Source organism: Silene latifolia, chromosome Y (genome assembly GCF_048544455.1).
Source record: "Silene latifolia isolate original U9 population chromosome Y, ASM4854445v1, whole genome shotgun sequence".
In the NCBI taxonomy this organism is placed as follows: domain Eukaryota; kingdom Viridiplantae; phylum Streptophyta; class Magnoliopsida; order Caryophyllales; family Caryophyllaceae; genus Silene; species Silene latifolia.
This window is the reverse complement of record NC_133538.1, coordinates 415,239,668-415,251,201: the sequence shown is the minus strand read 5'-3', so window position 1 is coordinate 415,251,201 and position 11,534 is coordinate 415,239,668. Positions and strand designations below refer to the sequence as shown.

Below are 11,534 nucleotides of genomic sequence, written 5' to 3'. Positions count from 1 at the left end.
CTTTCAGACTTAATTCTCTACTTTCAGAAATCTGCTTACATTAAATTGGCTAACATAATTCTATTTTGAAAATGTAGTGAAAACCTTGTTGTTTATAAGGACATAGTGTTTCTGGAAAGGACTGACTCCATGTCCATGAGGCCCACAGTTCATCTCAATGCTGATGTAATTGAATGCTGGTCGTTACTGCTGAATGATATAGAGGACAAAGACCCAAGTAACCCAACACTTTTTTTCTTTGGAATTAGAAATATGGAATGCTACAATTATTAGTTTTGTATGTTATAATTATCAGTTTTTAATGTTACATTTTTTACTGAGTGATTCCACTGGTTTTTTTTGGAATTAGACATATAGTTATGTTACAAACATTAGTTTTGTATGTTGTACTTATCACTTTTTTATGTTACATTGTTTTACTGTGTGATTTTACTAGGTTTTTTTTTACTTGATTGCAACCTAAAAGAAGAACTGGTTTTCGTCCCCATTTTGTGGAACAATCACTATTTCTGTATCTGCTTGAACCAAGAAAAGGGGTCTGATGAAGTATTGGATAATAAAACATATGAATCTGGCCAAATTGTAACGTGTATAAAGTTGCATTCATAGTGGTATGTTCACTTGAATTGTAACCCTTTTTTTATGTGGTCCAAAGTTATGAACTATACTAATACTTGTTTTTGGAATCAAAGGGTGGAGCAATGTTCGACTTTCTGGCGTCAAAGAATAACACCTTGGACAATGATAATCTTGAGTATGCTCCGAATTTGGGAAATATTGTCAATGTGCCTTTCACTTGGCAGTTACCTGATGATCTAGACGAGGAGTCGGGTTGTTTTCTGATGATGCACATGTTGTGTTATGAAGGCAAGCTGTATAAATCAGAACTTAGCAAGAAGATAATTAGGAGAAACTACTGTGGTGAGATGGCTACAACACTTATCCTAGAAGACATCAATGAAGTTAGGGAAGACCTACTTTCAAGAACAAATACTTTCATTCAGGAAAAAGATGAAATATGGAAGCATCTAAACCACAAAGAGATGCATCAGATACACAAGCGAAAACAAAAGATGCTGCTCCAAAATAAAAGGATGCTGCTGGAGCCAAAAAAAACTGTTAATAAGGCTAAAGAATCCATCAAGCACTGTCAATGAGCAGCCATTGAACACTGAAGAACCCGTGTTACGCAGTGCATCAAAACCACTGTTACCACCAAATGAAAAAAAGAAAAGCAATGCTCAAAAAGGTTCAACCAGTGCGATGGTGGAAGGGGTGCTAGACGAGCAGGAAGTGGTGGACAAGGTGGAAGACGAGGCCGAGGTGGTAGGAGAGGAATGCCAAAGAAATTGTTATGCTTTCATTGTCTAAAAAACTTTTATGCTAATAGGTACTTTTGGACAAGAATATGAAGTATTTTGATTGGCGTTTAAATGGTTGGTTACACAAACTGTGAATTTTGTTGAAAGTTTACATCTGCCATATAATTATCTTAACTGTGCTAAAATTTCTGTTGTGATGTTGGATATTGGAGTATATCAATTGTAATACTCTAGGAAAGGTTACAAATGATACTATATTGCCTTACAATAGTAGTTCATTTATGTCACATAAAAGTTACAAATAAAAAAAAGTCAAATGTGACAATAAAAATGTCAAAAGTAACAACTACCAAAATTAAAATTATAGCACTGAAATGAATATATATATATATATATATATATATATATATATATATATATATATATATATATATATATATATATATATATATTGAAACAAATGTGATTTATAACACCATATACAACATTTGTAACAATTTAACATGCATATTTTAGAACTGGTATCAAAAGACCTGAATGATTACAGCTTGCTGATTGTAACACTGAAAAACTACGATTATAACACTTATGAATGAAGATTGTAACTCTCGAAATATTAAATGGGATTTATAGCACAACATACAGTATTTGTAACAGTTAAATAAGAATATTGTGATAAATAATAAAGGGCCAAATTGTTTATATATACTTGATGATTGTAGCAGTAAAAATGATATATAAGCTTTATAACAATCAAATATGCATATTGTATCACAAACTATCAAAAAGCCTTTACTTTTTAATTTAATAAAATATGAAACATAGTGAACGTTATTAATTCCAAATTTTGAAACAAAGTGAATGCTATACACTGAATATGCCCATAAACTTCCTCTTCCTCTTGTTCAGGAAAGTTCAACGCACTTAAGAAGAGATGCAATTACCTATGTTCCAGAATTGAACACCTCATTTAATAAGTCAAACGAATTTTGCCTTATAAATAGTCACATCTTCCTCTTTTTTTTAACACTGCATTTAAAATCGCCCATAAAAGTTCTTCATCCTCTTGTTGAGAAACATTAATGGCATATCAATTGGTAACTCCTTTTACATGTGTTTTAACAAATGTGCCCGGTAGAACTCTCCCTGTAACGGGTGAGTATCTATGTAGATATCTCTCTAAACTACATGATACATTAATTGATCTAGGCTACCCTGTAACGGGTGTACGCTCTGCGATGTGTGAAATAACTTCCCAATTCCTATGAGTTGTGTTGATTGAATTTGGTTCAGACACTCATAACTGTGAATCAGCATTCAAATTACAACGTAATTTTGAATCAGATGGGTATAGTCAGACTGGGTGGTTTGCAACCTACAACCCGTAACGAGTACCACATCTTTGAGTTGCTTCAAGGCTAGATTCCAAATACTTCAACTACACCACAGCGTATACACAAGTTCCGTATGCAACCAGACAGAGAGGGATAGAACTCGCTGATGCAGATGATGTATTTGCCTATAACAGGTTGAACGTAGCAATTTGCGCACTGCCTCCATAAAAAAATATGTGGGCGAAGTAATAAAACTCTATGTTATTGTTAGATTTTATTATTAAAGAATTTTATTTATTGTAATTTGACTATTTGCATTAATAAAACAATATTTTAACATCTGCCACAATTATTTTATCTATGTTGCAAAGTTCTGGTTTGATTAACTCTGCCTCGTTGGTTGATATAAAATTGTAATAACCTTGACAAAAAAAGGCTACAAAATGTGGTATACTGTGTTACAATAAAGGTTGTCTATGTTACATAAAATAACACACTATAATTGTCAAATGTAGCAATAAAAATGTCGATTATAACACAGAAATATAATATTACAACACTTGAATGAAGATATATATTCCGATACACAGGGTCATTTATATCACAATATACGACATTTGTAACAGTTAGTTATGAATATTGTGATACAAAAGGTCATTATAAATTGTGATACTTCGAAATAAAAATTGTAACACATGAAATGATGAAAAATTTTTAACATCTACAAGAATTATTTTAACTATGTTTCAAATTTCTGGTTTGATTAACTCTGCCACGTTGGGTTATATAAATTATAATACCCTGGACAAAAAGGTTATAAAATGTTGTATATTGTGTTACAATAAACGTTCATCTATGTTACATAAATAACCATATATATATATATATATATATATATATATATATATATATATATATATATATATATATATATATTGTGATAAAAAAGGTCATTTATAACACAATATACAACATTTGTAACAGTTATTTATGAATATTGTACCAAAACGCCTAGATGTTTACAGCATCTTCATGATTGTAGCAGTGATGATTATAAATTGTGATACTTCAAAATAAAAATTGTAACACGTGAAATGATGAAAAATTGTGTAGCACATGAAATGTCAGACTATTGTCTTGAAAAAGAACAAATGAATAATTATTTTAAGGATCATGATTTATAACACAATAAAACGCACATTGCATACAAGTATCAAAAAGACATTATGTTCCACGACTTATTGAATATAACACTAGAAAAAATATTTGTAACACGAACAAAAATAATTGTAAGACAATTAAAATCGAGGATGCTGATTCTTCTAATTAATAAGCTTTGTAACATTGAATCTCTTAGAATGTAACACTATAATTAAGTGGCTACTCTTAATCAGATACATCTTCTTCATCTTCTTCTTCTTCTTCCTCTTCTTCTTCTTCTTCTTCTTCTTCTAATGAATCATTCTGTGGGAAAAAAAATGGCAATATCAACAGCACAGACTACCAACAACAACATCAGGGGGAAATAAAAAAAAAAGATCTATTAAATTAAAACATACATTTGTTGTATCCGGAGCCTTTTTGACAAAAGGGTTGGGGCAATTTCTTTTGTCCTGATAACCCATTTGTTTGCAGTTGTTATAGAGTCTTTTTGGCTTTTTCGCCTTATGTACTGCCTTTTTCTTAATAGACAACATTCTCTTCCCACTACCTTTATTCTTTGCACGACGTGGAGGTAATATCGTCACAATAGAAGATGAACTACACCCCCAACAACTGCTCCATTTCTTGATCTTTCGTCATTGGAAGACTCTGCGAACAGAATTTCTCACGATATGATTTCAGAAAATTTGACAACTCCTGAACTTGACCCTCCGGGAGTGACTTCAGAACAGGGATAATAGAATAGAACTCAGTCCAAACATTAGAGACAGCTAAATTGTGATAATGAGTAGCATCAACATTTTCATCTACAGTACCATGTGCATCAATAAAAGTAGTCCTGTAAGAATTCATTGTCCAACATTTCAATATATATTTCTCGGGAATTTTACTAAGTTGTTTCCCCTGTCAAACACAAATAATATGACTGCACAACAGTCCTTTCCTTTTAAACAGTTTGCATGCACAAGAGGCCTCTTTAGTCAGAATAGTGTACACAACTCTGGAAAATTTTACCAATGATTCCATCACCAAATTCAGAATACTCATGATAAGTTTCATATGTTACTCCAACTACACCACATGAGCATATAGCAGTCTCGACTTCCTCTCGAAACTCTTTGAAAACAGCATGGGTGTACACAGTTAAAGCGTCCTTCACTATTGCTAGTGGTGATACTAAATTGGGCAGTGAATGATCACTATCTTTATCAACGCAGGTTTGTGCATATCGATGCTGGTCCATAACACTTTGAAATCTCAACCAAAATTCAACCAGAGTACCAAACTTATTCTCCAAACGCTTAAAAAAGGAATTCTCACTTTCAGATATTTGCATAGTTCTCAATATACAACCCATAGGCAAATCAGTAAAATATGCATGAATCCACTTTGCACGGTCACCATAAATACTGTCCAACCAAGAGTTATCTTCCAACTTAAATTCTTTAATAACCTCCGCCCACTTAAACTCAAACTCAGAAACTGTTGGAGCTAGTGTCCTCCACAGTTAGTGTGATAACGTATACAAATCTCTTATAGGTTCACAGGGTATACTTAGTGTTTTATCAGTTGATTAACGTTTACTTAATAACGGTTGGCTTGCTAGAAGATTGACGTTATTATCATACTGATGCCGGTGATCAACTGGTCCCTAAAAGTCACACCTAAAGGATGTGTTTGAGAGATGTGATTGTATGAAAATATAATTACATTGATGCCTTATATGACTAAAAGGTTAGTCCATATATTTGACTAAACAGTTAGTCAATGTGATGATGAGACGATTATTTAATTCAATTAAATAATGTCAGCTGAGACGAATTAATTGTTTATTCGTAAATTGAATTTAAACTGTTATATTTAATTAATTTATATAATGTTAGCTTAAACGAATTAAGATGTTAATTCGTAATTAAACGTAACCATTTATATTTAATTAGCAAATTATAAATATGTTATATTTATAGTTAATGTATATATTATGCGAAATTGTCATAATAAAATGTTGACATACCGGTATTAATAAATCGACTAGAAACTGTTGTGTGTGGACTTATTAATACATGTCGACATAATTGACAATTAATATGATACACATTATATACAATTTGAGAACAACCAAAAATAAGAAGATTTTTCTCCTTATTTTTGTGGTTGGTGAAACCGAAATAAGAGAAAAAAAGGAAGAAAAAATATCTTCCTTAATTTGCTCTCACTTAGACGGTTTTAAGAGGAGAAATATGATCATTTTTCCTTACTCCCTTTTTGACTTAATTCTCACATCACACAAACCCTAAAAATTCATAAGAAATTAGGGATCTATTCTAGCAAAAAAAAGAGGCATTTCTCATAGCATTTTGGGTGCAACAATTAGGAGAATATCGATCTCGATATTGTTCTTAGGCCAAATTGCTAGGACCAAAGGTTGATTCTTAATCTCTATTCTTTTTGTTTATGCAATTTCGTTTATGACTCGTAATTTCATAATTATAATTTCGTTATAATCTGAATTTCTTGATGAAGTATACCGATATTTCCCACAGAAACATCCAAGGTAATATCCCAAAATACTGAATTGAAACGAGACAGAAATCCTGTGTCCTTGCATATGGATGAACCTACTTTGACGGTCACTTTTTGCATGATATGCCATATGCAAAAGCGGTGACGAGCTTTATTAAAAACAGCAGGAACAGCCAGTATAAGTGCAGGGTCCTGATCAGTAATAAAACATTGTGGTTCTTTTTGATTCATTGCATCCAAAAATTTTTCAAAACACCACTTAAATGATTCGTCATCCTCATGTTCAAGCAATCTTGCACCAAATGTAACAGACTTCTTATGATGATCACCACCAGTGAAAGGTGCAAACACCATATCATATTTGTTGGTTCGATAAGTCACGTCAAAACTAACAGCATCACCAAACAATGAATAGTTCTGCGTAGATTGTGAATCACAACAAAACACTCTAGGCAAAATATGTGCTTCATCAGTGTAATAGGCAAAATAAAAACCCTTATGTGTTTCAGCAATTTCTTTAAATCGATCAATGAACATTTGTGCATCTTTACTACCTATAAAACACTTAATATCCCTGTTTAAATTCTTAAAATCTGTCAATGATGCACCAACATTTTCATATCCATCCGTATACTCTTTACAAAGCCTGAAACTTGTTGAAGCCCCAATGTTCACGTTAGAGTTATTGATGATTGTATGCTTGTGAAATGCATTAAGCTTTCTTGTCAATTTCTGGAGATGAGCATCCTTAACAGAACAAAGAATGTGATTATGAAAATATGGAACATGTCAACAAAATAACCTTCGTCGTGATATCTAAACCTGATCATTGCAAGATAACCTACCCTTGTAATTTTCACTAACCTTGTATTGCCCTTGTTTTCCACATTCTTATTCTCTTTATAACCTTGGCGATTGCAAACAACATATTTCTTATATATTTCACCACCTCGTAGTTTTTTGGTAGTATACAGCCTAGGTTCAAAACCATATGACAGAGCATAAACTTTGTAAAATAGAAGCGCTTCAACAAGTGTAGCAAAAAACATCCCAATCTAGGAGTAAACTCCATTACTACCCTCCTCATCCATTGCTCACTACCACCAGGTGTAAAAATCAAAATAAGTGGATGCCTAATATGTGTAGTAGAAGTGGATGCAACACATGTAGGTGTACCATTAGCAACATTGGCATTGCTCGCTACAAAAAACACATTGTAAAGGTACAACTGGTGCAGTAATGTGGTACAAATTGAATAAGACGTGTTATAAGAAGTCTGTATATAATAAAATAAAATAAAAGCACAAAAAAAAACATGAATACAAAAATAATTGAATCAGATTAAGGATAAAACAACGATGAATTAAGGATTCATAGAAGTCAGGCAAAATCATACCAGAATTAAGAGTCGGAGGTTGTTGATTTATACTGATTTCCATTGAGCAACCTGAATAATCAGTAAGAACAATGAATTAAAGATGAATTCAAAACACAAATTATAAAAATCAGCAAAACACACGCATATAAACTAATTTAAAACGAATTCATACCAGAACTAACAATAGGAGGTTGTTGATTTGCATTGGTTTCCATTAAGCAACCTGGATAATGAATAAGAACCATGAATAAAAATATGAATTCAAAACTCAAATTATAAAAAACAGCAAAACACATGCATATAAATTAAATTAATATGAATTCATACCAGAATTAACAGTAGGAGGTTGTTGATTTGCATTGATTTCCATTGAGTACGAACTTGAATTTACCTTAAGAAGCTGGAGAAATCAATTTACAACAGAATAAAAAGCAAAGGAATTTTGTAATTTAAGTTGAGATTTTCAAAAAAGAGGAGAGAGAATGAGTCATATAACAGAATTCTTATATGTAGCGTGGAAAAATCTCGTGAGTTAATATACTTATCCAACGGCCGGGATAGTAGGGTTGACGAATTTGACTTAGTTGGGCCATGGTTTTAACAACAAACATGTTCAATAAAACTACGCTTGCAACAAACGTTTTGTGTGACACTGATAGTGTGTATTGTAATACATTTGGATTGCAAGGGAATGAATGAATCAATGTTTGTTACTTCATCCATTCTAATGAGTTGTATACGCTTGCTTTATACTCATACATCAATGCACGTTTTCTTTTGCTCATATCTTTAGCTACACATTACTTGATAAGACGATTTCAAAAAGATGATTGTTTAAAGCTGCGTGTTCAGCGAAATACAAAATGTAACACAAATTTTTGACACATAGAGAGATGATTGTAAAACACTGAATCCAACTTTATATCACACCATTAAACCTTTTAAACAATAAAATATTTAAAATGTAACACAGCTAATAATTCTAAGTATTAAGCTTTGTAACATTGGGGATATAAAATGTAATGACAAAGATTACAACTTGTAACAACATAAGATGAACTAATTTGTAAAACTAGTGACTAGTCTTTTGCAGCTGAAATATTAAGCTTTGTAACATTAGGGCTATAAAATGTAATGACAACAATTACAACTTGTAACAACATTGTAACACCCGCTAATTTATAAATCTTAATTATTTAATTTTATTCATAAGATTTTAATTTTTATTCTTTGAATTGCGGTTTTATTTAATTTTTTTTATTTAAAACCGTACTTTGTTTATTTTTAGTCTGATTTTATAAATGTGCCGACTTTTAATTATATGTCACATATTCGTAAAATGGAAAAGTGATTTAATCCTGTGGTAGTAGTAAATACATAGTATCTTATGCACTTACTTACTTTGTATTTATTAAAACTTACTCCCTTCGTCCGGGTCAATAGTTATCTATTTTCATTTTTGGGTGTATTATTGAATTGTTAACTATTTCTATTTTTGGCAACCTTTTGTGGATCACATTTCATTGCATGTGGGGCTATGTAATTTGTATGGTTCAAATTCATTCAGACTTTTTTTCTTAATTTTTGTGCCAAAAGCAATAGATAACAATTGACTAAGACGGAGGGAGTATAAGATATTTTTTTTTTATCTTACCTTTTTATATCTTACCTTTTATTTTAATTATTTTATTTAGAATGGGAAGATATTTTTGGTTGTTTAAACAACTATTTTGACTGATCAACCTATAATTTTTAAGGAGACTTTATTTCTTATTTTAATCTCTTTTAAACTCTACTTTTTTTCTAGATTCATTAGGTTTTATTCTATAGCAAACAAAAAAAGGGACGAAACCAAAAGCTCATGCTCATGCTCATGCTCATGCCGCAACGTTTCTTCTGCGAAAAATATTTACGTACATGTTTGCTTACTAGCTTCTTTATTTTGGGTAACGAATTTTTACATACGTGCTTGCCTTCTTGCTTCTTCATTTCCATACGTATATAATTCTACGTACGTACATACCTTCTTGGTTCTTTATTTCGACCCATCTACAACCTCAGTTAATATTCTTGTTTTCCTTATTTAATTCAAGTTTGTTTTTTATCGGAGTGGACGATTGATTGGCGCACAAAATTGACTAGAGGCATGGATTCGGTTGATTTTTGTGTTCGTTGTCAAGACTATCGAGATTCAAAAGGATACTTATGACGAATCTCTTGTCGACTCGGATAGCGAATTGAGGTAACTTCGACGTTACTCGGTATTACACGATTTACTTGTTGTAGTTGCATGTATTATTGAGTTTTTAATACTTTATGATGATTTATATTCATATATGATTTTCGAAATTATTGAAATCTGGTTCTATGATTTTTATATATTATTTTGACTATACATATTTTTATTTTGTCAAACAGAAATTCGTTTGGGTGATATAATCATTTTTATGCTTTAATCATTGTTTTGGTTATTAGAAATTTTAATTCGATTTTTATTTTTATTTTTCCGGAGAAAATTTTATTTCTGGAGTTTATATCTTATTATATGCTACCATGAGTTTTTGTGGTATTTGTTTCGGAATTTTAGTATTTATTTTACATTGTATAATGTTTATACGGTTTATGCGATATTAGTAATGCTGAACTATTTTAATTCGATTTAAAATACCAAATCTTAATGTTAATTCTCGAAAATTTAATATGTTGCCGAGACACTGTAAATTTAGGTTTGTGTAAAATTTTAGGTTGTGAAACATTGTTTTCGATTTTATAGGCATTTTACAAGTTTTTGTGAAAACCGTTATGAAATCTGTCAATTCTGACAGGATGTTTGTAAAATGCATTTCGTCTGTTTAAGTTGCTCAAACCAGAAAATTTAAAAACGAGACTCCTATTTATTTGAAGTATAGATTACCTCAGTAAAATTTCACTGGTTTTTGATGTATAGTGTTCTCAATATAAATTGTTTGTGAACTGGTCGCATGTAAACCGCGTTTCAGACTTTTGCTCAAAGTTTAGTTTGTAAAACATATTTTCCTTTTAATAAAATGGTAATCTTTTTCTCAAAGAAACTTTATAATGTCTAGTTATGTTTAGAATTTTAATTTCTCTTAAAATATTTTCTTAAAGTCGTTTTAAGAACTGAAACTTTCTGGATATTGTTTTCTGTCAGTTTTTAGAAATGGATTTTTAGACCCCTGATACTTTCGTCTTTTGAAGTTGGTTTTAAAATGAAAGTTGTAGCCAAGAGCTACAGGAAATCATGAGAGTTGGCCTTGCATCATTTCGATTTTTTGGTATTTAATTATTAATTTTATAGCACTGCTGTCAAGTTTTAAAAATCTGATTTTAAGAGTTTGTCTCATTAAGGCCCAATAATATATATCTTACTAAGTACATTAAATTTTTAGCTTATCCTAGCTTTAGTACAGTAGCTTCAATTACTTTTTAACCTTGAAATAATTTTAAACTTTGGAAAGTAAAGTTTAAACTTTCTATATTGAAGAAATAAAAGTGTAGTTCACTTACGAACTTTTGAAGTAATGTATTTCAAATAAGATACAATATTTGGGATATTTTAAGTTTGGAATAATTAAAGTAAGGGCAAAAAATAATGAACTAAGGCATACGGGTTCTTATACAGCTATATGATTGGGTACCCTAGTGGGAGGTACAGATTGTCGTAGAGTCATGTACATGTACTTAGACTGGGACTACGCACTACGTGGTAAGACGAGTCCTGTTATAGTTTGTTGTCTAGTGAGTCCTAGAGTTGGTCACCTTTGCGTGACACTGGGTGTAATACTCCGTATT

General features: G+C 31.3%; 1 protein-coding gene across 1 annotated transcript; it reads right to left on the bottom strand.

Moving 5' to 3' along the window:
* Positions 1 to 4,417: 4,417 nt before the first annotated feature.
* On the bottom strand, positions 4,418 to 7,392 carry LOC141632392 (protein FAR1-RELATED SEQUENCE 5-like). Its single transcript, XM_074444942.1, has 4 exons — positions 7,189 to 7,392; positions 6,349 to 7,090; positions 4,815 to 5,311; positions 4,418 to 4,723 (listed from the first exon to the last, which is right to left on the bottom strand). The coding sequence occupies exons 1-4, from the start codon at positions 7,390 to 7,392 to the stop codon at positions 4,418 to 4,420; spliced, it is 1,749 nt and encodes a 582-aa protein (XP_074301043.1).
* Between the last annotated feature and the right edge of the window lie 4,142 nt (positions 7,393 to 11,534).

What these genes read in the sequence shown, in the direction of transcription:
- LOC141632392 (XM_074444942.1), bottom strand. Translation starts at nt 7,392, where the DNA reads ATGTTTTTTGCTACACTTGTTGAAGCGCTTCTATTTTACAAAGTTTAT. An exon ending in GGTTAGTGAAAATTACAAGG is followed by an intron (nt 7,091 to 7,188) that starts GTAGGTTATCTT and finishes TGTTCTGTTAAG; the next exon opens with GATGCTCATCTCCAGAAATT. An exon ending in TGTTTCTGTGGGAAATATCG is followed by an intron (nt 5,312 to 6,348) that starts GTATACTTCATC and finishes GGAGGACACTAG; the next exon opens with CTCCAACAGTTTCTGAGTTT.